Here is a 27,971-nt window from a genome sequence, read left to right as displayed (position 1 = left end):
CTGATGGCTAGGCAGGGAGCAAATCCAGACTCACAAGATGCAGCTGCGGCTGTCTCTCCCTGCACCTTGCCCTAGGCACAGCAGCTGGCAGGTCTCCAGGCCACTGTGGGTGGGCAGGAGGACTGAAACTGGTCAAAGGCAGGGCACTGAGGAGGGAGAGGCCCTCGGACTGTCGCAGGACCCTCAGGTTCATGAAGGCTGGGCCTTAGACCCAACCCCATCCTGTCCCCTCTGCTGATGCTCTTGGCTCAGTGCCAGGCAGTGAGGCGCTTATGGGAAAGGTCCTGGGGCCTAGTGTGTCCGACAGAGGGGGTGGGAAGGGAGTAGAGGTTAACGGAGCCTGGGCACCATCTCCCTGGGGATGTGTGCAGTCCCTCACACACCCCTCAGCCAGAGGCGGCCAGCCTGAAGCCTGCAGCCCAGCAGCCTCCCTTCCCCAGAGCCCTTCTTGCCACCAGTACTGGTGAACTGGAGATGGCCTTCTTTTCAGCCCCCTCTCCCTTCCACTGTGTATAGTCCCAGAACTGCAGCTTCCTGAACGGGGGCTGGTAGCTGCCAGAGAGAAGACCCCAGACCCTGACTGCCCAACCATGCCCCTCTGTGCCCCTTTCCAGATCACACGTGGCCTTTTAGCTCCTCCAAGAGTCACGGCCTCACTGAAGAGCTGCCCCGCCGCCCCCCACCTTGCTTCCCTAGCTGGGGTATAAGGGGGGTGTCTGCGGAACCTCTTAGCTTGTTTCTCAGGAAGGGCAATGGGGTAGGTGGAATGGGGGTGGAGGGTCCCTGGCTGGACACTGGACATAGTGCTCGGGTCAGGACACCAGGACAGGCTGGGGACACATCACACCGAAGTCCCATGACTCTGCTTGGAACAATGCCGATTGTCGGGGTGGGATCCCTCACTGCCAGGGGCAGCTGGGCAGTAGGCAGGAACAGGGAGCAGGCACCTCTCCACCCACCCCAGGAGGGAGGAGAACAACCTCTGGTCCCTGCTCACAGCACAGCCTCTGTGAATATACGCAAAGCTGTCCCAGCTGCACCCACCCACCTCGGCCCACAGCCTTGCTCATTCCCCAGACCTGCTGACCCAAAGGGGTCAGGGAGCCAAAAGGCTGGCCACCTGGCCCAAGGACATCAGCCTTCTCTCTGAGCAGGCTGCAGGGATTTGGGTTAGCAACCTGGGCAAGGGTCAGTTCTTCCTTCCTTCCTTCCTCCAGCCTTGCCTTCAGGAAGGTAGGTGGAAGGCTGGCTGCTTGTGCTGGAGTTGCTGGCCAGAAGCCAGGCCCAGCTCGATGGAATGGTCTGGGCTGGTGACATCCCTGAGGAGCGCCTACAGAGGCAGGTGCGGCCGCCAATGGGTTGAGGGAAGGAAAAGGCTGTGGAGCTCAGACAGAGCACATTGAGCTCAGCTGTTCTTGTATCAGCGCGCGAGGTGGGGCCCAGGGAAATAGCTGTGACTGCCGTGATGAGGTGACTGTTAAGGGATGGGGAGGTAGGGGTGAGGACTGGATGCCCAGGGTGGAGGCTCAAAGCTCTTGGGCGTAGCCTACCCACAGTGAGACGACCGCTACAGAAGGGTGTGCTGAAAACTACACCTCATCCTTCTCTCTGGCAGGGTAGGTTGGCCATAGGCCTGAGGAACTGATCCCTGACCTTCTGCTGTTGCTCCCACAGGCAGGCTGGCCCTTGCCTGCAGAAACTTAAGGGCAAGCCTTGGAGTTTCCTGCTGATCCAATGGCAGACAGCTGACTAGACTGTGTCCACCCTCTGCTGCCCTACCTCAAAGTGTTCCAGAAGGGGCCTGCTTTCCTACTGAGGCAGACCCCAGCCCCCACACCTGACACCAGGCAAGAAACAGTGCTTGCAAGGAACCAGGCAGGGGGAGCCCCAGGACACAACAATTGGGGAGAGCTGGGATGCACTCCCCCCCACCCCCAACACCTGACACCAGGCAAGAAACAGTGCTTGCAAGGAACCAGGCAGGGGGAGCCCCAGGACACAACAAATGGGGAGAGCTGGGATGCACTCCCCCCCCACCCCCAACTACCAACTGAGTCAGAAGGCAAGGCTTCCTGGACATTTCCCCCACAAAACTTCGTGAAAGAAAAACATTATCATCTAAATGAAGACCATTAACAAGATGAGAAAGTCTCAACTTTAAAAACTTTATTTTTGTCTCATCCATCAACAGCACAGGATGCCTTCATCAGCTCCAATTTTTGCTTGCTTTTCTCCTCAGACTCTGTTCTACCACCTTAACCCATGGATATTATAACATGTGGGCAGTTTCCTAGAACCAGAAAATATTTCTGCCTGTTGGCTTAAAAATTAAAAGTATGCAAGTGTAGATTTGCACTATTTTAGCAGATTCCAAGCTGCCCAGTAAAATCCTACCTTGGGATGCAGACTTGGTGAGAAAGTTTGTCACCTACTCTAGCTCTAGTGGTAACTCAAGGAGACGCATCACCATAGCTTTTTCTCTACTTGTGTCTGTAACTGCCAGACACTCCACACCACATTCCACTGGCTAGGATTTCAATGTCCTTCACAAGAACAATGCAAGTAAACTGTGAGAATTGGTTCCAGAACTCGTTATGATGGACCTTCTAGGAAACCAGTTCATTACACTCTATCAGATTTTGACACCTCATAAAAAGCTCACTAAATTACCAAGATTCCCAATCCTAATCTGACTTGCCTCTTTCCAATCCTAAACCCCTTAAACTCTAAATTTGAAACTAGTGACAACTTAAGAAAACACCCACCGAACTGTTTTATCAGAGCATAAAGACTTCCTACAGCTACTGACTTCGAATTATACAGAATTCTTGTCTGACTGGTGTGGTTCTTATGCCCATGTCCTGCTGACATACTATGCTTCACTGGTGGCCATCATTGGTCAAGAACACTAGTTTCATACAGAAAAGGCAGCTTAGACTAACTTAAGATTCTATACCTGTGGGCTTGTGTTAAAATAACTCACTTTATGAAGAGATCTATAAACGTGCTTCACCAACAGGTTCAAGAACAGACCCCAAACTTGAGTCCTGGAATTTCAAAGAAATTTACTTTCCTTCACAACAGAAGGGCAGGGGGGAGAAGCATATTAATACAGTCTTAAGCCCACACTGCATATACAGATGTCATGGCATTTTTATAGAGAGCTGTTTACATGCTTTGTAGAAATATTTCTGTAAATAAATGCTTCCTTTGTCTACCAAGCAAAACCTGAAATAAACTTAAAGGACCTAAATAAAAAATGTATTAAGCTTTCAACATTCAATTTAGGTTTCTGACACTTAGTTGGATAAACAGGTTTATTTGTAACTTTAGTCAACATACATAATTGACCTAAAAACTTCAACAGAAGGATAAATTTGAAAACCACTTGGAAAGCCATCTCTATGAAGTGATTTTTCCCAGGACCTTATATCAGATGACACCATTTTAACTGGCAGAGAGGTTCCATGAGCTGAAGCTGTGTGTCCCTCCCCCACAGCAAGTTTACCCTAAGGGTTATTATAATACAAACTCCACAAGGAAAAGAAGTTCGGTATTGTTCCCTCCTGGTAGAGAAAAACTCAACCTAGTTATGAGACCAACCACAACACAAAGAAAAGCTGCACTAACTACTATATTAGTAACAGATGATGCTGGTGTGAATAACTTGTGTTATATTCTAGAGCCCTTATAAATAAATCCCCCCGTTAGTGTCTGCATTATCAGCTAGAGGATTAGTTAACATGTGGTAGAATGAGGACTTATGCAAGGTATAATGCGCAAAGCATTTTACTATGTATGAAAAACAAGTGCAGTCTAGTTAGGAGAAAACCAACCGGACTCTATATTACACACACCTTAATGACAAGACTCCCCACCACATGTGAATGTAAAACATTTAATTTAAAAATGTTGACACTACAATATATAAAATAGCTATTATAAATGCACATAGTGTATTCTATAGCTGCCAGGTTTACTTTTTTTTTTTTTAATAAGGAAACTGTAAGTTACACTGTGGTTAAGACTTGTATCTTCACCCTTGAAAAAGCCCACATTCTATCACAGTGATGTATGGTCAGACTTAACAGCCCCAATTGTTAAACACTTGGATCAAGTCATAACCAGTTTTATTGCAAAAGGACCCTGTACACATTTATCAATTCTAGTACCTTAATAGCTACCCAACAAGTCATTAACATACAGAAACATGCATCATGAGAAGCAAGAAATATCACCCATCCCTTCTGCATATTAGCAACTTGTCACTCCTGAGCAACAGTGCTCACATCACTGAGGTCTGTGAACAGTCAGTCACTTTTCGCATTCATCCTGAGTGAAAGATGGAATGACTTAAGTACAAATGCAACATATTATAAACAATTTCTTACAAAAAAACTCACAAATTAAACCAAAGTATTTTACAGAATTTTCTACAAAACACCATAAAAACTGCCTTCACTTAAGCTCTCTCTCCCCGTATCCGGCGAGCCAACTGGATGTCTTTGGGCATGATGGTGACTCTCTTAGCGTGGATGGCACACAGATTAGTATCTTCAAATAAACCCACCAGGTACGCTTCACTAGCCTCCTGTTGAGGACAAGAGCCGCACTATTAACTCTCTCCGAGGAGGAGAACCGCACGCAAGCCCTCCGCCCCTGCTACACGCAGCCTCGGCCACCTCACCTGAAGCGCACCAATGGCGGCACTCTGGAACCTCAAGTCGGTTTTGAAATCCTGGGCGATCTCCCTCACCAACCTCTGGAAAGGCAGCTTCCGGATCAGAAGCTCGGTGGATTTCTGGTAACGACGGATTTCTCGAAGCGCAACGGTCCCGGGTCTGAAGCGAAGAGGAGGGCGTAAAGGGACACCGGTTAACCGAGAGCGCTGATCAAGCAGCAGGAAGCGTCCCGCTCGCGGCGCGCCGCCGAGTCATTGTTTTCCTGCCGCTCTGCCTACCTGTAGCGATGAGGTTTTTTCACCCCGCCGGTAGAGGGGGCGCTTTTCCTGGCCGCTTTAGTGGCCAGCTGTTTGCGGGGCGCTTTGCCACCCGTGGACTTACGAGCAGTCTGCTTGGTTCGGGCCATTTTCTTTCACCTGCGGAACAAATCCCTGACTCCGGGGCCGCGGCGCTCGCCTCCCGGGGTGCGGCACGCCCGGCGCCCCTGCCCTCCCGCCTCCTCGCGCCCCAAGGCGGGCGGCAGATGGCCGAGGGCTGCCGCCTCCTCCCCCTCCCCTAATGACTCAGGCTGCAAGTAGCAGCAGCCTCCCCCGGGAGGGGGAGCGCGGGGAGGAGTCACTTCCCCTCCTCGACGGGCGGAGGCCCGGCTGCCCGGAACCCGGCGTCGGGACCTCTGAATCACCAACGGGAAAGAGGCGGAGACATGGTTCCGGAACGAAGCCCCAAGGGAAAACCACCCGTCCCCACGCCGGCGCCAGCAAGCAGCCTGGGCAGCCCGCAGCGGCCGGCACTCGGCTCTCAACGGCCGTGGCCCGCGACATCAACGGCTGACAGGGCCTCATGTCACGCGTAAACCCAAGAACACTTACCCAATACCTAAGTTTTACGCCGCTTCTCCGACAGCCGCGCCGCTCCCGCTGCCCAATGAAGAGCCGCAGTCGCCGAACTAACGGAAGAAGCTCCTGCGACTAACGAACAAACCACTCTGGGCTCCGGGCCCCCCCTATACCTCCGTTCTTATACCCACGCTTCACGCTGCGTCTCTGCGTCATAGGACCCTAATTTGCATACACCAACGACTTTTTCTATTGGCTGACGCTTTCGCCGACGCGCTGACATCCCCCGACACAAAGGCCGTGCTTCGGCCCCGTTCGCTGATTGGCGGATATCTAGACCACTGATTGGCTGTTAAAGTGGCCTAATGATTGGATGAATGGAAAGCAGAATGGACGAATCAGAGTTTAACACTAAGCGGCTCTTCTGATTGGATGAAATGGAGCTATGTTTGGATCCTTCCCTTGGTTTCAAAGCTCTACAATAGAAAGTCAATGCAAATGAACTGCACTGGTCCCTATCAGGACTTAAGAGTCGGGACGGGAAGGAGCCTAACCTTATTTGCATCAAGCTAATACAATGCAGGAGGAGGAGAGGTTTCTTTAACGAAAATTTTGTAAATATTTAACAATATAAAAAAAATGTATTCCCTGTGATTATTTTTCAATCAAAAGGGAGTTCTTTTGTTTGGTGGGGTGGGGAGGGGTAAATAATAGATACAAAAAAACAAATGTCAATAAATTATTTTAGAAGTACTGTTTTGTATGTTATTAGACCATCACAAAATACTTTGTGACTTCAAAATGCTTAAACAAGAAGTAACCCACTAAGCAACATATTGTTAAAATTATGTAATTCAACTGAACTAAATGACTACAGCCAGAATGGGAATAGTCAGTTCTAAAACAGTATTTGCATGTCCATAAAGAGCAAACAAAAGACAACTAAATTAAATACGTTCACTTGTACTTAATGGTATATCCTGGAATATGTTACTTGTGAAGAAACAGGACAAATGTATAAAAATGCTAATCCCTACCTTTGCCTAAATGTCTTGAGTGGATTTTAATGTTTAGTTTTTCAGGTGACTCAGTTATATAAAATATCAAAGCAGGCTTAAGGTTAAGACCCGCCAAACAAAGCTCAGAAAATTGAAAAAGAGCCTTGGGCATTCTACTCCGCAGTTCTTACTCTGGGTTCACCGAACTGATTTATTTATTTGTTGGCGGTGCCATGCGGCATGTGGGATCTCAGGCTCCCGGTCAGGGATGGAACCCGCGCCCCCTGCAGTGGAAGCGCGGAGCCCTAATCACTGGAGAGCCAGGGAAGTCCCTCACCGAATATTTTAAATTATTAAAATAAAAAAGCAGCAAAACCAGGTACATATAGATTTCAACTCAGAGAATTATTATACATAAATACAAATACCTCAAAAATTTACTCCTGACGCCAGAGTTCCCCCTCTCACCATCAATAGTGAGAGAAAATAAATGCAGTTTGAAAAAGGAGCTATGGCAAAAAACACCTTTGACCCAACCTCTATTTCCAAATTCCTCTCGTTATTTCAGCCCTCTCAATCATAACACGCACAGTATGTATTTAATCATTATATATCTAAACTTTCATGTGATAATTCAATCAACTTTAGTTTTCTGCCTTCTGCTCAAAGTTTAGGGTAGGGGAAAAATTAAGCTGTTTCATTCATGCCAGACTGAGAAGACAAACCAAGATGCCCTGTTCTCAGAACCTGGGTAAAGCCGAGAAACAGGGCGCTGGTTACATCTCACATAAGAGGCTGTCAAATGTCCTCGGATGTAACGAGAAAAAACCCTGTCATGTTTTTGACTGCTCAGATGGCCTGGAGAAGGAATGGGATCCTGAATTAACACCCACTTTGTGTTCCAAGGCTTTTCTAGGAGATCCAGAACCCTGTCTGTCCCATGCTTTCTACAGGAGAAATAGTCTAGTTATCCGCCGCGCCCCCCATCCCCGTCCCCAGTTTTTCTAATTACTACAGAGGAACTAAAACGGCTCCAGGAGAAACTAGGTATGAATTTACATGCATCCATTTAAGAATGATTAGTGGAAACAGTTTGTCCCTCTTATTTGGCCGTCTTATCGCTATGTTCTTTTTCCTAAGTGGACGCAGGGGAGGAAATGCAACACAGGAAATAGGGAACAACTGAAAATGTTAATACAGTCAAAACAATGCAAAACATGATGCAGCATGTAGGCTACTGTCCTAGTTCCTGTTCTGTCAGACTTGCTGAGTAACTTCGCACAAGTTACTTAACCTCTCTGAGTTTTGGTTTCCTCTTCCGTAAATTAAGCAGTTTGGATGGTATCATCTCCCAATTCTACCAGTACACACTTATTCTGAAGCTCATGGTATACCCTTATTTAAAATCTAGCACTCTTAACTATATTTCTTCATTCAAATCACACTTGGGTATTTTGGGGATAACATATATGCCAATTATTTGGATTTAATAATAGGAGTAAAGCAATACACAACTTTTTTGTCCTTTTGGAATTTTTCATCTTCAAATGCCCCTAGTGGTTAAACAACTGATTTGACATGTTTAAGAAATACCAGTTTCTCAACTTTGTAGGCTGACAATGTGGCTTCTGATGTGAAGTTACTCGTAACAAAATAAAATAGATATGTATCAGTCTTAATTTTCCATTCACCCCACCCTGCTTCACCCGTAAGGTTATTCGTTATTCGGAATGTGTTTCTTTAATGAGATTAACATTAGTTAACGTTATCTAATAAAATGTAAATTAGTCTGTAAAACAATGGTCTAAAATAGATTCAATATGGAAAACAAAGTTAAATAACAAGTGTTAAAATATCTATGAAGAACTTCGCCCAACTGGCGGGAAGCGGGGAGGAGACATTTTCACCAGTAGAAACGCTGGCATCCGCAGCAGGAAACTAGAGTGGATTATAAATCGCACTCCCTACTCAAACCCAGGCCCTTCCTCTGGACACTGTGATGTTTCTCGACGCCCCTGCAACTTGCCAGTGTACCTGAGACTATGCTAGACGGAGATTAAATTCGTCCTTGGCCCTTAATGTACTGGAAACAAGTTGGTCAAGCCAGGTGTCGAGTTGAGAAGGGACCCAAGTCGTGGAGTTCCAGGTTTCAGGGCTGGTAAAGGTTTACGGAGCGCCTCAGCAAAGGCGCAGCAACAGAGTATTGTGGAGTGTAGCTCTTCGTCAGCAAAGGTTTCTTAAGCTGACTTCCAACGGGCAGACTTCCCTTCACGCCTCTCAGCTTGGTCCCACTGCAGGAATGAGGATGTTGGCGGACTCCAGGTGCCTGAAGCTCAAAGGCCCACTGCTCAGGGCCGGCATCAGAACCGAGCCCAGGGTGTGCTAAGTATGGAGGCGAGGTAATTGTTACACTGTTGGCAGTGCAATTACACTTGGAACCGTTTCCCAGCAGTCGTTAGGCCCTCCCTAGTTCTGGGCCTCTTCTACTCCAGGGGCTCCAATTTCAAGGAAAGGCTCCCCTACGAACCTGAAAACACGCAGTTAAGAAGAAACGCAGCCGGACTGCAATCCCCAGAAACCGTCGCGGGCCCTCAGCATCCGGGACACCGTCTGCAAGGATCCCTGGGTATTGTGGTCCATTCCTTCGGCAGCAACCCTCTGCTGACGGTAAAATTCCAGCCGAACCTGGGACCACAACTCCCAGCAACCCTTGCTGCCGTGCGGGGGGTCTTCACGTTCTCGTGGCGCGGCGCAGGCGCACTGGGGCCTCGGCGCGGACCGCGCAGACTGAATAATAAAAGGGGAGCGGCGAAGAGGCAGGAAGACAGGACCATGTCGAAGGGCCCAGGGCCCGGCGGCTCCGCAGCTTCCTCGGCGCCCCCGGCCGCCACCGCTCAGGTGCTGCAGGCACAGCCCGAGAAACCGCAGCACTACACGTACGTAGAGCCCCCCCCGCCGCGCGCGCACGCCTGACGTCAGCGGCCAGCGTGAGTCACGCGCGCAGGGAGAGCGCGAGGCGGCCTCTCCCTCCCCCCTTCTTCCTCCGGCCCGGCCCAGACCGGTTCCAACCTGCTGGGGCCGGTCCCAACTGCCTCCAACTGCCACCAACCTTTGGTCGGCCGAGGGGCGGGAAACCCGGTCCCCGCCGCCGAGTGGGGAAGGCGGGAGCTTGGGATGCGGAGTGCACACATCTTAGGCCGGGCCTTCGAGGCCTAACTGTTCCTCAGACCATAAAACCACAATCCCAGGCACTTTTGGGGCGATAAGAAGTCTAAGACGCGACCAGAATGAGTTCCTAAGGGGCCAGCCCTAGACCCGCTTATAAATGACCGTTAGCGTGAAGTCTTGTCAGGCGACCCATGTAGTGTGCACAGGAGGCCTTTTGTGTCCGTGAGGTCCGTGTGTTGTCCACAGAGGTCACTCTTGATTGAATTCACTTAAACAGTTGACCCAGCCCTAGTCAGGGATCCCAAGGGTGATGGGGTCCGAATGTGTCCTCAGGCCCAAGCCAAATGTGGCATCAGAGGGAGCCCCAAATGCTGATGCTACGAGAGGCCAGTAAGATGGGAAGCCTCTTCCTGGGAATCTGCTTGTGTCTTAAATGTAGGTCCCTGTCGTCTTTTTATAATATTGTCTCTCAAGGCACTTTAAGCAACTACCTAGTGCTAGATGCTTTGGGAGAAAGAGAAAAAGAGGCAGGCCCTCCTGTTAAGCACAATGTTGGTTTCCATTTTTCTCTGATGCTCTTTGAGTACCCCACATCCCCTTCGTCTCCCAAGTTGTGTGCAAGTTTAGAAGGATCCCCAAGTGTACCTCAGTCTTGCTGGAGATTTTGGAAGTTGGGGGTTGAATAGCCCTCAAGGGGAACACGGTAATGCTGCCTTGTGAACCAAGAGCAAGAAACATGTGTTGGAGTAGAAGGAAGTAGACAAGAGGAGCGCTTGTTTGTCACTGATGGAAGTGAGACCCATTGGGAGACTCTTCTGGGATTAGGGAACATCGATTTTAGGAAGTGTATTGGTTTCTTTGTGAGATTCTCTGTTATTGGTTGAAATCATTTGAAACTTTTTGTGGACTTAAGTCTGACTCATGTTAACTATAACTTTTCTAATATGGCCATTTGCATTGCTTTCTTACTGGAGTTCTTTCTGCAGTTCTGCCGCTGGCTTTGGTGAGATGGTCTTATCTCAGAGAATTCAGTGATCAGATGAATGGTGTGGTCAAGCAACAGTAGGGTCTTGATTTGGAAATCAGCAAACTTCACCTTATTGGAACTTATTTATAATCACTGGTTGCTCAGATCACGTTTTTTCAGAAAAATACCGATAACATTTTTAGTAATGTGAATCTTGGTTTCAGCAACCTCTGTTTCTGTGTTGTGTTGTCATTGAGTATACTATGGAGTCTATATTAGAAAGGCTTTCTAATCATTTTGGAATTGAGAGATGAAACAAGTCAACAGCTATGTAAATGTTAATATGAGTCTTTGTCCTCTTGATGCTCATTTCTTTAAAATCTGTCTTTCCATTCCTTGTGGGGTAAGTACAGAGTAATCAGTCTTGGCTCTTAAAGTGGCTTAGCAGCAGATGAAAAGCCCAGGCCTGATTGGGTGGTTGGAGGTTGGAGGTGTTCCCATCTCTTTATTTTCTGTTATCTGTTCCTCTGTGTGTGTGTGTGTGTGTGTGTGTGTGTGTGTGTGTGTCCAAAAATCAGAGATAGAAGTCAGTTGTCTTTCTTGGTAGATTTATGAGCATTCAGAAACCTTGATGATTTGGAAAGCTTCATTCAGGTCTGAGGATCAGGGAGCATGAGGACACTGATGATGGCACAAGTATGCTTGTTGGCTGTGAATTTATTTATTAAAGGTGAACCCATTTGTTTTCCTTGGGGGTTAGGAGACACGAACATTTTAATTTTGATTTCAATATTTGCTATAAAATTTTGAGCTGCCGAGCATTTTTTTCATTCTCTTTTGTAGCATGAATTTCCAGAATTTGTTCCAACCTGAATATGACCTTATCTAGTGCATTGATCCCATTGTTGAATACAGATACAGACTCCTTTTTTTTTGAATGTTTGTATTTTTTTACCTGTCAAATTTTTTTTACATTTTAAAACTTTCTTATACATTAATTTTGTGTATTTTTTTATACCTGATGTTATTTGAGATTATGTGACATGCATTAATTTTGCAGTAATCTAGAAGAGATTTGCATTAAAATTGAATCCCACTCATCATAATGTCAGTCTTGGCAAACACAGTTGAATCCATCAAAAGCAAAAATTGTGTTCCTGTTGGCTTGCTTCTTGCCCTTTATTCTTATACCACAACTAAAGTCCTAGAGTTTGAGCCCTCCTTTTCCCAAACCAAGAGGATTATTCGTAACATAGTTTGAAGGATAATTATTTTGTCGGCTTTTCCTTTTTTTAAGCTGTTGAATATTCTTACTTTAAGGGAAACTTAGAATTAATCCTTTCAGAAAACTGGTGTAGCGGGCACTTGTGCCAGACTTGAGGAATTCATCCCTTTTAGATAACGGTTATATCAGAATTTCCTCTGTTGTACAGTTCCAAGTATTTGATTAGCACTAAGTAAAATGATAATATGCATGTATTAGTACTTTTCAACACAAGAACCATGTGACCTCTTGCTAGGTAATTTGTCTATTTTTTTTGACAAAGACTAAATTTAATGCAGCTTTATTTAGAACAAGTCCATCTTATATTTTAGAAGAGTTTTATAAAAACAGACTGAAGAATGGGAAATTTTGGAGCAATTTACATTCTGAACTGTATCTACAAATTTAGCTAACACATAACAATTATATTGTTAAAAGTGTATAGCTGAAAGGTCACCAAAAAACCTGCCATCTTTAATAAAACATCCCAGTTTTGGGACTTCCCTGGCCGTCCAGTGGTTAAGATTCTGCGCTCCCACTGCAGGGGGCACAGGTCCAACCCCCAGTGGGAACTAAGATCCCGCATGCTGTGTGGTGTGGTCAAAAAAATCCCGGTTTTGGGAATTCTCTGGCAGTCCAGTGGTTAAGACTTGGTGCTTTCACTGCCGTGGCCGAGGTTCAATCCCTAGTCCGGGAACTGAGATTGCGCAAGCCGCGCAGCACGGCCAAAAAAAAAAATTAAGTTTTTGACCTCATTATTTTGACTCTATAAGAGGATATAAACCTCAAAGACATTAAATCATTCTTGGATTCTTTTACCTGCAGTTGATTCTCAGACTTCTTAATTCTCTTGTATTAAAGGAAAATGAAATTCCAGTTTATTGATGGTTACTTGGAGGTTTCTGGCCACTGGGTGATTTCTTATAGGTAGACAGAGGATAAGTGCTTTATACTCATCTAGCCAGGTGTCGTTTTAATTTAGGACTGTTTCCTGGGCATCTTTAAAGAAGAATAATGTAGCAGTACTTCCACAGATAAACTACTTTGAGGGCAATTTGTTAGTTTATACATTATGTAAATGTCATGAGCTTCACTTGATTGCATCTGATTGTGTTTTGGCAAATCCAGGCAATGAACAGTATTTAAATCGTTCTTGCAGATTGCCGTAACCTTGTAAATACATTACTAGAGCACAGCTTGTTGCACGATGGAAGTCATTGGAAGCATTGCTTAGCGGCCTCAGCAAGAATGAGTTAAATTACCAGTAAACATTTCTGGATCTTGTTTACTTGTTTATCAAGGAGAACTAATTTCTTGCAGGACAAAAATTGAGAGCTCACTGTGGCCTTCAGGCAAGTCCACAAAATCCCCATTAATAAGTGTTAAGTGCCCATGCTAAGGGTAGACTCAATTTTAGCACCTAGTTGATATTTGCTATAATCTAAATTAATGATTAAAGTGAAGATTTGCTTAATGGTTAAGTTTCTTTGTTTTAATCCAGCTATGTTAGATACTAAAGAAGGCTTCCCCACAATCCATATGCATCTGCTTTGACTGGTGGTTTCTATCAACCTACAAAGACTGTGGCTTATTGGTGAGGGCAGCTGGACAACTCTGAGAGCAACTTAGAGAAATCCATCTTGGGCACACTCTATAAAGGAGCTCCTTCTCTGCAAATAGCACCCCAGATAAGTGCACAAAAGCAAGACACCCTCGTGGACCTACTTCCTCCCGCTTTCAACACCCTGATGCCTGAAGGTGAGGTCTCCTTCCTGTGTGTCTTAGAAGCCGTGAGCTCACTTAGGTAATGAGAGGCCTGCAACAGCCTGAGCACCGCACATCTGCAGGCTTTCCTACCAGACCTTTGCCTAAGGGTTATTTTTCTCATTAGGAGAGACTCTAGGTTAGAAGACTGATAAAAGTAAGGTTGCATTTAAAGCTACATTACTTTAAATAGAGAACTGATCTAGGGATTATTTTCCCAAGTGGGGATAATATTTGCTTAATCATAAAATTTTTCATTTTGTTTTTTGTTTTTTTGATCCAGCTGTGCTTGATACTAAAGGAGGTTTTCCCACATATGCATCTTCTCTATTTTGAAATTACAACTATGGACAGTTATGGCTAATCATAGTAGATTGTCTTCCCTTCTTTTAACACCTTGGATGAATTTTGGGGCACACTAATGTGTTATGTGAAGATGGATGTTGAATGTAAGTTTCTCTGCCATTCTTAGCCAATATGTAAAAATTACATTAGCCTAATTGCTAAAAATGCCAAGGATTTGCGTTCAGTATCTTTCTGGACAATGTAGTTTTCTTGTTTTCTTACCATATAGATACTCTATAGATTCACCCCAGCCAGCCATCTTAAAATACCTGCATGGGCAACAGAGAGATCTACGGAGAAAGTTTGGGTAAAATCATTGCATATGAAAATAGGTATGGGGTTTATTTTGGGGGGATGGAAATGTTCTGGAATCAGACCATGATGATGGTTACACAACATGATGAATATCCTAAAAACTAATGAAATGTACACTTTAAAATGGTGAATTTTTATGTTGTATAAGTTACATCTCAATTTTTTTGGAAAAAAGGGTTGTTATAATCAGTGTATATGAGTCCCTCCTACTAGAGAGGCCTTAGACACATGGCCTGTCAGGGCTTGGCAGCATCATTCAGCATGGGAAAGCCTGCAGTTTGTGAAGAGCTCTTGGCACCCTTTTCCCAGCCTTCTCGATGGCTTCGTCTCCGTGTATCCATTCTAGGCGAATGCCTCTATGTTGTAAGTCTGAGGAGATTCTTTTAAGAAGTGAATACTCAGCAAGTTTGAGACGACTAGTTGTTGGTAGTTGTACTTTAAATTGTCTCTGAATTGATAACCATTATAAAGAATAAGCACACTTTTCCCAATACCTTCATAAAATGAATTGTGTTTACTTCCTAGGGTGGGTGGGATGTAGAAGAGGTTGCTGTTCTGCTAAAATGAATTGATTCTCTTCAGCAGGTATTGTGATGATTGTTCTAATGTTCACATGGGCATTTCTGTAAGAATAGGCCATGTGTTTTAGGCATTTAAAGTGATATCAATGGCTATAATATTTTCGTTCAAATAATCACAACAAACTTTTAATATTTTCTCTATAAAATCCCTCAACTTTCACCCCTTTTTTCTTTGCCAGTGTGTAGAATTTGACAGCAGTATCAAGAGCTGATGAGGAGGAGAAGATGGAAAGGAGTCTAGCAACTTAAAAATCTCATAGCATTCTCTGTGAGGTGACCTTTTTCCTGTTGGTGGCTCAATTTATTTAGGAGACAAAGAAGATACTAAGGCCTGTGATAGTATCATCATGTCATATCTGAGCTTATTTTCCTCCCTTTCCTTATTCTTTACATCACAGTTTGCTTTTTGTGTTCATAAGTTGACTCATTTGTTTCCTATTAGTATTTGAAGCACCATATGGCCACCATAAGTCCTAACAAAATGACTTCTAATGAGGAGGGGAAGACCCGTGTTCCCACCTTCCTATGAAATCTTGGCCTATTCACAAAACTACCCCATTGAAGAGAGGTAGTTATGCTTAGGAAGGAAGAGGTTGATAAAAACATTTGGCATGGTGTTTTATGACTTAAAAATTTTAAGTAGTAGTTTTTATATCTAAGCTTTTATTAATTTTGGTAAAAACATTACTATATCTTTTTTATTTCACTTCTGGTGCTAAGAGATGCCAAGCATCTGGTAGCCTGCCAGTTTAGGATTTGTGTAAGTCAAACAACATAAATTAGAAACTTGTACTTATATTTTCTTATTTAAAACCAAACAGAAAAGATTTTACTATTGAACTTTTATAATGAATACATAAAATGAATATTAAATATCCAATAGAGTACATTGAAGTTAACACTTCTGTTTTTGTTTTTAGTAACTTATTTTATGGTATTGTAATTATGGCCTGTCAAAAACTCCCGGACATACTTTCAACAGCTTCTAGAGAGCCACTTATGCTTATTTGTTACTACTCTTGTTTTTCCTGTAGCTCAGTTAAGAAAAACATAGTTAACAGCATGGTGTTTAAGACTAGTGACTCTAGGACCAGACTGTCTGGGTTTGAAGCCCAACTCTGCCGCTTACTAGCTGTGGGACCTTGGACAAGTGACTTCCCTCTTTGTGTGTCAGTTTCCTGATGATACCAATAATACCTGTGCCAAGGGGTAGTTAACGAGGATTAAGTGAGTTAGTTAATGTATATAAAGTGCTTAAAACCATGCCTGGCACTTAGCACAGTGTAAGTACTATTCTTATCAATATCTGAACAATGCTCAGGTTACTGCTTTCAGTTGCATTGCTACCTCCTTCAACAGCCTGTGGGTCCGTGGTGTCTTCAGAGCACTCTCCTCTCTTCCCTATCCATTCGAATTTCACTTCAGTCGCAGTTCTTATAGCCTCCATCAGCCTGGTTATATCTCAATGAATTTGTGTTCTCAACGGAACTACTCTTTCAGGGATCAAGACTGTTGTACAGAAGTGTTCAAAATAACACATCAGTTAAAACCTTTATACTAAAATGTTTGTCAAATTGGAAGTTTTTGAGGCCAGCTGTTTACAGGAAAACTTTGAATCAAAACAAGGTGTTATCTAATTTAGGGAATGAACCAGGGTTTTCAGTACCCCTCACGTATTCTCCAAAATCAGTGACGTTGAGTCACTGATTCCATGAACTTTCCTCAGTTTTACCAGTTCCAGGATCCTTAGGGCAAGGAGAAAATTATAGACAGAAGGAACCAGGAACACCAACGTTGCAGGTTCTTGTTAGTTTTTGGGGCCGGGCCATGTCACGGGTATCAGCTCTTTCCCAGTGAGAATGGGCTGATACCACTTGCCGGTGAGTGACTCCACCCCACCTTAAAGTGTTTGCTTGCTTAAGTGCCTGCGGTGCTTGTACTGTGGGTTCCTGTGTATGTAACTGTGCGTTAAGATAGTTTCATTGTATCTAGGTCGGTACTGGCCCCAAGGTCTTTGGCTAAAACCCAGTTACAGGATTAAAGCCTGTCTTAAAGATTTAGACACATGCAAAAATTCACTAGATGCGTATTTTGTTTGCCTGAATAATACTATCTGGGCTTGCTTTTTCTGCCAGAGAGAGTGTTCTAAACCAGGATCACTTCAGAAGATAGCATGTTATCTTATCTTAAATAAAGATTTAGACAAAAAATTGTCCAAATATTTACCAATAACCAATTTTAGCTTTATTCGGCATTGTTTTTTTAAAAAGCCAATTTTTTTTGTGGTAACTCCTACTGGTGTGGTTATTGTCATAAAGTTGTATGGTTTCTGGGTTATGTTTGGTGTCAAAACAGAATGTGTATGTATATCCTTACAGACATTGAATCCAGAACTAATAGTTTACCTAAAGCTCTTCAAAAATGAGGAAAGATTTTTCAGCAAATTGTAAGAAATACTTATTTTTACACACACACACAAACACACACACTTGGATAAGTAATTTAGGATTCTTAATCTACTGCTTATCTGCTCTTACAGTATTCTCCTTGAAGTTAAAAAAGATTTTATTCTCAAACTTAAAAATGAAGAATCTTTGGTAAGTCATGAACTATGAGCTCTGACTAAATTTCTTTATAGGAGTTATGTATGGGGAAAATAAAGTAGCCAGTAGGGTTAATATAAATATGGAAAACAGCAGATTATAGATAAGTGTCATTTGAGCCTTTGGACACCACAATGTTGTCTTCGACAGTGACTGGAATTTTTGGGGATTTTTTGTTTGTTTTGTTTTTTCTTTCCTTTGCTAGTTTCAGGATCCTATCGCATTGTGGCTAGATTTCAATAAGGAATATTTAAGAACAGGACCATTTCTTGCATTGTAAGATTCTGTTTCCATGATAAAGCTTGATTACTGCTTGAAATAGATGAAATTTGGATTTAATAAGACTAGCTGTAATAAAGATGAACAGAGTGGCTTATTAGGGATATGGGTACATCTGTCATGTTGCCAGACCTCTGCTACCCCTATGTGAGTCTCACGAGCAGTGACCACTGACTAGATAGGAGAGCAGCTGGCTCCCCAGGAGCAGAGCCATGACCTTCGGTCTGCGAGGTGTCAGGGGTGGGTTTCTACTGTCATCTCTGTCTGTTGCCTCCTTTTTGTTGGGCTCACATATTGCTGTTCACTGTGCACATTGGGATCAAGTCCCAAGCACACAGCATCTCTTCCTGTTGCTTCTCCAGAGGCCATCCTTGTCTTGCTTATGTGCCTTTTTATTCAAATCTGACCATTTTACATATGTATCCAATCAGACTTCACAAATCGTAAGCAGGATGACATTCTAGTAGTCATTTGTTTTACAAAAGGATTTACCACAGTTCACTTTTAGCTTAAAAGAAGTCTTCGGACTTGTTAGCATCATACATCTTTCATTTAATTTTGGAAAAGCCACGATAACTACTAAAATCAATAATACTGGATATAGTTTTCTTTCTAGTTTTTCTTTCTGCATATAGTTTACCTAATTGTCCAGTTATATATATATATATTTTTTTCTTTCACTTAATATATCTCTAGTTTGTACCCAGTTTTTGCCAAATAGTCATCATGATACCTTTTAGTTGTTCGAGGAAACAGAAAAAGGAATTTAATACATCTCTGTTTATCTCTGCACATTCTCAGCAGCAATTACAGAGTGAGCCATCCCACTGGTTGCTTTTCTAGTCTGCATGTGAAGCTGAAGATCTTAAATTTAGTGTTGAGGGTGAGGAACAAGGCTGTGCAGACTTTGTGGGCAAAGTAGCTAGAGAAGTTTGATTTCTTAATTGCCAGGAGAAGCATCTAAGTTGCTTGTCTGTGTTTTGCTGGGTTAGTACATAGCTGCTGTGGACCAGGCTTGTACCACTTGGGTTGCTTTAACACTTTTGCTTTTTCTTGGACAAACAAGTCCTGAACACCTGCTACAAGCTCGCTTTGTGCAGGGGTACAAAGATGAATAGACCTGGCTGTATACAAAGCAGTTGAAATCAACTGTGGTGGGGCCATACCTGCTATGTTCACACAGTGTGGTGGAAACATGGAAGAGAGGGCAGTTAATACCACTGGGCAGGGCAGGAAACTCTTATGCAGAGAGAAGCCAGAAGGGCGATCCAGACACAGGAGCAACGTGATTGAAAGTATGGAGGTCAAAAATGAGGGGAGGCTATGGTTTGTTGAGCAGAGGTCAGTAAACTATGGCTCATACAACAAATCTAGCCTGCTACCTGCTTTTGTATGGCCCGTGTACTAAGAATAGTTTTTGCATTTTTAATGATTGAAAAAGAATATTTCATGGCACATGAAAATTATATGAAATTTAATTTTCGGGACTTCCCTGGCAGTCCGGTGGGTAAGGCTCTGTGCTTCAAATGCAGGAAGTGTGGGTTCGATCCCTGGTCGGGGTATTAAGATCCCACATGCCGTGTGCCACCCCCCCAAAAAAAAAAGAAATTTAATTTTCAGCATCCATAAATACAGCTTTATGGAAGCCACACTCATTGGTTTAGATATTGTCTATGGCTGCTTTTGCAGTTTAACCACAGAGTTCAGTAGTTCTGATGGAGACCAGACTGTTGCTCTGCATTGCTCTTCAGTGCGCTACAAATCATGGTGACACAGTTACAACTTGACAGTGTTTCCAGCGCCACGTGTGTCAGCATACCACAATGTTTTATTTATTCTTTATTACCAGTGCCTAAGTATCACGTCAAAACGAGAAGAGAAGAATGGACTTGGAATGTCGTGTTTTTAGGGCAGCAATTGTCACTGAATTAGTTGGCAAAGCTATCTGTAATTAAAAAGCTGTGCTGAAAGAATCCATTAACGTTACCAGACTACGTAGTTGTCACAATATTCCCAACTCATAGGAAGGCAACGGTCAGAAAAATTAGAAAATTCTAGAGACTGTTTCATTACAGCAGAATTTCTTCACAAAAATGAAAACGAGGCTACAACTGAAGTAAGTTTCTGAGTGGCTCATGTGTTAGCCAAGCAAGGAACGCCATTTACGGATAATTAATTAAATTATGTTTGAGGGAAGAAGCTGAAGAAACATGTCCAGAGAAAACAAACTTGTTTAAGATCATTAGCCTTTCAGCAAGAACAATTTCTCAAAATGTTGAGGTCAATGGGAAAAACATCAGTAGTCAATTAGAAAACAAGGCAAATGATTTTGTGTGGTTTTTCTTGGCTCTTGATGTGTCAACAGAAGCTACTGTTTAGTTTTATTCATGAAGTCAATGCCGCGTTTGAAGTGACTGAAGAAGTAGCTTCTATGAATAGTCTACTTAAAACAACTACAGCTGAGGATATTTTCTTTTCAAAAACATTAAGAAAACACTTAATTCACTACGGCCTGAAGTATAATCTGCTGATATCTGTTACAACTGATGATGGTCGGAATATGTGTGGAGCAGAAAAAGATTTAATTGGACAAATTTACAAAGCTTATGAAAACGTAAGGTGTTTAAAGCCTGTGGTTATTCATTGTATTCATCAGCAGGGACTCTGGAAAATACTCGAATCTGTCATGAGTTCTTGAACTGCTAGGATCAATGATGAGCTTCACTCCCTCTTGTGGACTTAACAATCCTCAATTCCATGAATTTTTATCAAAAAATAAAAGCTGAATATTCTGGCATGCCCTATTACACAACTAGATAGCTTAGCAGTGGTGAAGTTTTCTTGTAATTTTTTGAGTTCAGGGCTGAGATGGAAATTTTTCTGAAAGAAGAATCATTCTCAACCACTATTACCGAATACTGAATGGCTTTGGAAATTAGCTTTTGCTGCAGGCTTGATAATGTTTCTTAATGAATTCACCCTAAAATTGCAAGACAAAACATCACTTATATGCAAACCTTATGTTGCAGTAAAGTCATTTTGACAACTCACGTTTGAAACATACGTCATGTCAAACTGCCTTACACACTTCCTCTGCTGCCAGAAGTTAAAACAAAGGTGAGATCTCTATCCCTACACAAATTTACCATGGATGTGATTTCATTGATTGATTGATTGATTGATGCGTCGGGTCTTAGTTGTGGCGCACAGGCTCAGTGCCACACAGCATGTGGGATCTTAGTTCCCCGACTAGGGATCGAACCTGCCTACCCACACTGGAAGGCAGATTCTTAACCGCTCGACCACCAGGGAAGTCCCTACCATGGATATGATTTCTGAACACAAATTATAGTTTGAGCAGTGATTTTGCATCTTGATAGGAATACAAAGGAAATTTCCGTATTTCAAAATCCATGTACCTTTGCAAATGAGTTTATGCCAAACCTTCAATTGGAAGTAGTTGAAAGAAAAGCATCATATGGGGGGATATGTGTATACTTACAGCTGACTCACTTTGTTATACAACAGAAACTAACACAACATTGTAAAGCAATTATACTCCAATAAAGATATTTAAAAAAATCAAGACACTAATAGAATTCTATAAATGTCTTCTAAGACCAATATGCTCAATTAAAATCATGCTTGTAGAATGATAACAGCATTTGTCAGTACCTATGTATGTGAAAAGACATTTTCAAAGGTGAAATAAGTAAAATCTTATTACAGAATCAGCATTAACAGATGAACATTCGTAACCGATTTTGGTGAAAGGGACCCCCAACTTTGCAAATGTTATTCCTGCCACCCTGAGTCCATTCATATTAGTAGACGTGTGTTACCAGAAATTATAGCCAATTATTATATTTTCACCAATAAAAAATCTGTGGAAATTTGTTTTTTCTCTTGTTGTGTGAGTACGTACGTAATATCCTCAGTTTGGCCTTTCAGCCCTCAAAGTCTGAAATACTTACTCTGTGGTCCTTTACAGAAAAAGGTTTGCTGACCCTGCTGTAGAGTTTAGCTTGCTGTTGGCGAGAGGAGCAGGTCAGTGGCAGCAGGGGAGGTAGAGTCAGAGTGAGGCCATGCTAAGCACGATTCTAGAAGCAGGGGGTAACTAGATAGATACGGATTAAAACGTCAGCTACGTCCTCCCCATTGCTTCTAAATTTACGTGGTTTTGGGACTTCCCTGGCGGTCCAGTGGTTAAGACTTTGCCTTCCAACACAGGGGGTGCGGGTTCAATCCCTGGCCAGGGAGCTAAGATCCCACATGCCTTGCGGCCAAAAAACCGAAAACAGGAAACAAGCAATACTGTAACAAATTCAATAAAGACTTTTAAATTGGTCCATGTCAAAAAAAAAATCTTGGAAAAAAATAAAGATAAAATAGGACTTCCCTGGTGGCGCAGTGGTTAAGAATCCACCTGCCAGTGCAGGGGACACAGGTTCAGTCCCTGGTCTGGGAAGATCCCACGTGCCGAGGAGCAACTAAGCCCGTGTGCCACAACTACTGAGCCTGCGCTCTAGAGCCCGTGAGCTGCAACTACTGAGCCTATGCTCCAAAACTACTGAAGCCCGTGCACCTAGAGCCCGTGCTCCGCGATGAAGAGTAGCCCCGGCTCCCCGCAACTAGAGAAAGCCCATGCGCGGCAACGAAGACCCAATGCAGCCAAAAATAAGTAAAAATAATTAATTTAAAAAATAAATTTATGTAGTTTTTCTGACAGTCATCTCTAATACTTCTCTGTTTATTCAGTTTATTCAAATTCTGCTCACCCTCCTACCCAGAGGAGAGTGAAACACCCACTTAAAGCTATTAAGTGAGACAATTTAGGATTTAAAGTTTAGCTGGAGGGAATTCCCTGCGTTTAGGACTCTGTGCTTTCACTGCCAAGGGCGTGGGTTCCATCCCTGGTCGTCAGAGGACTAAGATCCCGCAAGCTGAGCGGTACAGCCAAAAAAAAGTTTAGCCGGAAATTGAGCTGGAAGCAGTTAGCACTTGATTTAACACCTTAAGAGTGATGTAGGGACTTCTCTGGTGGTCCAGTGGTTAAGACTTCACCTTCCAATGCCGGGGGTGCGGGTTTGATCCCTGGTCAATCCCTGGTCAGGGAGCTAAGATCCCACATGCCTCTTGCAGCCAAAAAACTAAAACAGAACAGAAGCAACATTGTAACAAATTCAATAAAGACTTTAAATATGGTCCACATCAAAAAAAAATCTTAAAAAAAGAAAAAGATGTAATTTACTGAATATATTGTTAATCCCTTATGTTATCACTGTTGGTTTAATGGGGCAAGTGATTGAATTTTGATTTCAAGTAGCCTGATTTTTACTGTTTTAGAATTTTGGAAAGTAAAGATAATCCAGTAAATATTGAAAGTATTTGATTTTTTAAAAAAATGTTTGCATGTATTTGATTTTAAAAGTTTTTAGGGAAAGGTATCAGTTTTATAAAGCAGTTTAGTAATATGATACCTTATGATTATATTTGTGTAAAAATACTGGGAGAAAATTTACCAAAAGTCTAGCATTATTCATGGTGGGATTAAGGGTGATTTTGCCCTTTTTAAAAAAAAATATTTAAAAAAAAATTATTTTTGTTTGGCTGCACTGGGTCTTTATTGCTGCGCGCGGGCTTTCTCTAGTTGCAGTGAGCAGGGGCTACTCTTCGTCCTGGTGCGCGGGCTTCTCATTGCGGTGGCTCCTCTTGTTTCGGAGCACTGGCTCTAGGCGCACGGGCTCAGTAGTTGTGGCTCGTGGTCTCTAGAGCACGAGCTCAGTAGTTGCGGCTCACGGGCTTAGTTGCTCCGCAGCACGTGGGATCTTCCCGGACCAGGGCTTGAACCCATGTCCCCTGCATTGGCAGGCAGATTCTTAACCACTGCGCCACCAGGGAAGTCCCCCCTTTTCTATATTTAAGAATTTTTTGTAAGTGGGCATGTTACTTGCACAATGATCCTTTACATTTACAAACAAACCATTAATAGGATAATTAATATGATGTCCTAAAAAGGAGTGAAAGATAGCTTTGATTGAAAGTCAGCCCCTGTTGGGACAAACATGCGGGTGCTGCTCCTTAGTCAAGGTGAGGCTCTGAGCAGCCTCTGTTCAACCTTCGTTGATCCTTCTCCTGGGAAGGACGAAGATGCGGCTTTTTCCATCAACTCTTACTGATTCAGGGCCTGAGTGGTTTCTTGACTCATCCTGGCCACAGTAGGTCACTGAGGCCTTGCAATTGAAGCTAGTCCACGTTTATTGTCTTTTATCCTTGAGTGCGGGTATTCCTAGGAGATGGAAGTGTGAAGAATTGAGCTCTGTGGCCCTGTGCGCCCCCCAGATCTTGGAGTGGGGCAGGGGTGGTTGGCGAATCTTCTCTCCTTACCAAGGATTCCAGGACTTCTTGGTTTTCCTGAGAGCTGGTTGAATTGGAACGAGTAAGTCTCAGCCTATTTTCTTAGATCTTATGCTTTCAGACCTTTAAAATGGAAAGATCAGTTGGAGCTTAATGGAGACAGTTGTTCATTTCCACTGAAAATTTGTTTCATTTCAATCCATGAAAGTAGAAAAGAGTGACTTCTAAGTGCGTTTCTCCTTGCTGTCTGGGCAGTGCGTTGCTGGTTGGCACAAGGTTGGAGGGGGACAGGGAGAGTGGGAAGTTCTGACTGAACATTTTGGTTCCCAGGTGGAGGATGGCACAGTTCTGTTAATGGCTTAAGCAGAAGGTTAGACATTTCTCTCATTGATTATTTTTGCTTGAAAGTGGGTATTCTGCCTGCCTAGATTCAGTCATTTGGCCCTTTCTCTCATGAGAGGCTTTTCTGCAGGACAGTCCGCCCTATCTGCAGAGTTACAAATTTCCTGCACTGTAGTGCTTTTCACAAGGGAATAGGATTAAGCTTCCAGCTCTCAATGTCTGCCTGTGGGCGGCATCATAAAATTGTTGATATTGCTTTGTAGACTTTGCCTCTTGTGTGACTTCTTGTTACATTCATTCAGCAAACTTTGTCACTGTACTGGGTTATTACATGCTTGCTGTCAAGGGCTTTATAATTTAGTAATAGAGGAAAATGTACACATTATTAATATGCAGTGCAGGATAAGGACTCTAAGAAATGTTTAGAGAAAGTGCTGTAAAAGCTTAGAGATGATAACTTAGCTGGGGACAAGGGCAGGAGGGGGAGGATAGGTAGAGGTCAAGGAAAACTTCATGGAAGTGATGGCATCAGAAGATGAATTACCATTGAATTCAGCCTTGAAAGATTTCTGCAGGTGAGGAAGGGGACATGAGCAAAGGCAGGGAAGTTAAAGATCTCTTTGGAAGACACCAAGGACTCCAGTGTTACTGGATTCAAGAGAAATGAGGTTGGAAGAGTTCATTGGACCAGACGTGTAGGGCTTGAAATGCCAGGTCGAATAGTTGGTCTTTATCAGTGGCTACTGGTGGAAGCTAAAGGCTTTTAAGAAAGTGAAAATGAAATTTGGGTTCTGGGAAAAATGATGAGTACTGTGCAACATAAACTAGACAGGGGAGAGGCTGGATATAAGGAGACCAGTTTATTAAAAGGTACCAAGTGCCTGACCCATGGCGGTGGGAATGGAGATGAAGAGGCTTAGAATGAGGTAATTTGTTGCCTCCATGTCTTTGCTCTGTGACACCTCTGCCAGCTGGAGCCCTTTGGAGCCGTAGCATCTGTAGGTAACACTGTGGACATGGCTGCCCCAGAGAAGCAGGCTCGCCAGGAACTCTCTCCGAGAGGACAGACTGTATCCACAGTCACTTCTCTGGACTGCCACCCTGGGTTTTTACTGAGGCACTGATACTAAGCAGGCAGATGCCACTCTTAGGGTTGCTAGATTTAGCAAACAAAACTACAGGATGCCAGGGACTTCCCTGGTGGTCCAGTGGTTAAGACTCCGTGCTCCCAATGCAGGGGGCCTGGGTTCAATTCCTGGTCAGGGAACTAGATCCCACACGCATGCCTCAACTAAAGATCCTGCACGTGGCAACGAAGATCCTGTGTGCCGCAACTAAGACCCAGCACAGCCAAATAAATAAAAGAAAAAAAGAAACCGAAGCTATGCTTAAAAAAAAAAAAAAAAGCCAGTTAGATTGAAATTTCAGATAATGGATAATTTTTTAGTATAAGCATGTCCCAGAAAATATTTGATTTATCTGGAATTCCAGTTTAACTGGGTGTCCTGTATTTAATCTGTCAGTCCTAACTATCAATACTTCTCATTCTTCCCTGGCCCTGGGATCAGCTTCCTCCGCTCCCATTTCCTACCTGTTACCTCCTGAATTAGTATCCTGTGGGTCAGGAGTCAGGCAGAGTATGTGCTGCGCAGGAGAGATCAGTCTAGCAGTTTGGGGGGTTGGTGTCCCAACTCAGTGCCAGGGTTTGATACTACCCCATACTGTGCCTGTGTACAGTATGCAGGGCAGATTTCTGTCTATAACCAGACAGAGAGGGAGACAGGAAGAAAAGACCTTACGTTCCAATGTCAAAGGGACTGTGAGGCTCTACGGAGCCTTCCAGGTTTCAACCCAGTGTCTCAGAATATATCTGCAGCCTGGAGATGATATCCCTGAAATGTGGCTCCTCCCACACCTCACCTCATCCTCATTCCCTTTTCCAGTTCTACCCCGCTCACATTCCACAAAGGCGCTTGGAGCTCTTTGACTTAGGCATACTGTTTCTAAGCTCATACTGTTCCCTTTGCCTAAAACACCCTTCCCACATTCTTCACCCACAAGTACCTCTCCTTCCCTTCCCCCTTCCTTTGTGCCAGCCTGGGTCAAGGATCCTTCCTCTGGGTTCCCAAAGAGCCCTCTGCAAACCTTCCTCATAACCTTTTCCACAGTTGATTGGTTCCACCTGTTACTGGTGTGTCTCCCATGAAAATATGGGCTTCCTAAGGATAAGGACCTGCTACGTCAGTGTCCTCAGTGCTCACCACCATGCCTGTACCTAGTAGGTGCTCAGTAAATAGGTGCTGAATGAATAGGATGCTATTTGGAAGCTTCACTGCCCCTTAAACCCCCTATCTGTGTTCTTCAGGGAGCACCCAGCTCCAGCTTCCCCCTGCCCAGTACACACGCCTGGACACTTCTCCACACTTCAGGGCTGGGAGGATTTGGGTTTTTTTGGCCACGCCACATGGCTTGTGGGATCTTAGTTTCCCCGACCAGGGATTGAACCCGGGCCCTTGGCAATGAAAGCACGGAGTCCTAACCACTGGACTGCCAGGCAATTCCCCTTGTCTTGGAGGATTTTACAGCACTCTTGCTGGCGTTAAAGAAAACCTGCCTGGAAAGTCTCAGCCCTGGACCTACCTGTCCCTACACCTTCCATATGCCCAGACTGATAAGGCCCTGCGTATCCTGGCATGAGCCAAAGACATGGGCTGGACCCTCTCGCCTGTTTCCCAGGCATTCCAGCTCCAGGTGGCTGCTCTCTCCACACTCCCTTCTGCACACAACCTTCTGTGCCTTCTAGAACCATCCTCCTCAGTGGCATCAAATGCCTTCTATCAAGCCATTTGTTGCCTTCATTGCTAGGACTTGAAGGAATGAATAAAGAGAACTGGGCTGCCTCCTTGTGCCCACTGTGTGTCTGTGTGTGTGTGTCGGGGGCGGGCAGTGGTGGTAAATCTAAGAAACCCTCTACCTGGACACAAAGTGAATGAAAACACAGATGGATGGTATGGTTCTGTAAGGGGGTAAGTGGGTCAGGCCCTCCACTGGGTGGTGTGGGGGGAGGAGCTTCGGGTTGTCTTGGTTTTTAGATGCAGAGTAAAGGAAAGAGATGCAGGTTGGGAGGAGGCTGGGAGGACAGACAGAGCCCCCCAACCCCAGGTTAGTCAGGACGGAAATAGAATACCTCAGCTGCTGCAGGTACTCATTTGCAAGACTGTTGTGGGAGGCAAGGCTGAGAGGGAGTCTCTTCAGATGCTTCCAACATGAGCTTCACAAACATACTTGGGCAATGCTAGGAAATACCTCTGGAAGGAGGTCAGCGGACAGGACAGTGATGACCTGTGTCAGTGGTCCAGAAGGACACCTTGTGACCTGGGCTCTCAGCTGTAAAGCAGCAGCCGTCCTGGCCCTCAGCCTTGTGCCCCAGCCCTGCTCCTGAGACAAGTGAGGCCTCCAGGAATTGGCAG

At 44.0% G+C, this 27,971-nt stretch overlaps 2 protein-coding genes across 6 annotated transcripts in view; one reads left to right on the top strand and one right to left on the bottom strand.

Annotated features, from left to right (window-relative positions):
• Positions 1 to 2,151: 2,151 nt before the first annotated feature.
• H3-3B (H3.3 histone B) lies at positions 2,152 to 5,691 on the bottom strand. The gene is made up of 4 exons (XM_082602929.1): positions 5,552 to 5,691; positions 4,961 to 5,098; positions 4,688 to 4,841; positions 2,152 to 4,591 (listed from the first exon to the last, which is right to left on the bottom strand). The coding sequence occupies exons 2-4, from the start codon at positions 5,086 to 5,088 to the stop codon at positions 4,463 to 4,465; spliced, it is 411 nt and encodes a 136-aa protein (XP_082459055.1). The 5' UTR covers positions 5,089 to 5,098; positions 5,552 to 5,691; the 3' UTR covers positions 2,152 to 4,462.
• Positions 5,692 to 8,945: 3,254 nt separating this feature from the next.
• The window catches only part of UNK (unk zinc finger), a 32,595-nt gene continuing 13,569 nt past the window's right edge, over positions 8,946 to 27,971 (top strand). For 2 of the 5 annotated variants that reach the window (XM_082602752.1, XM_082602754.1), the window contains exon 1: positions 9,270 to 9,452. In XM_082602752.1, the coding sequence (XP_082458878.1) occupies positions 9,349 to 9,452 (104 nt within the window). In that variant the 5' untranslated portion in view covers positions 9,270 to 9,348. Of the gene's footprint in view, positions 9,453 to 13,416; positions 13,674 to 13,962; positions 14,129 to 14,253; positions 14,357 to 15,694; positions 20,920 to 27,971 lie in introns of those variants that run through there. The other 3 variants (XM_082602750.1, XM_082602753.1, XM_082602751.1) reach the window with 3 other exon arrangements.

This window comes from Mesoplodon mirus (genome assembly GCF_964341445.2).
Source record: "Mesoplodon mirus genome assembly, chromosome: 18".
In the NCBI taxonomy this organism is placed as follows: Eukaryota; Metazoa; Chordata; class Mammalia; order Artiodactyla; family Ziphiidae; genus Mesoplodon; species Mesoplodon mirus.
This window is presented reverse-complemented; position numbering and strand designations above follow the sequence as displayed.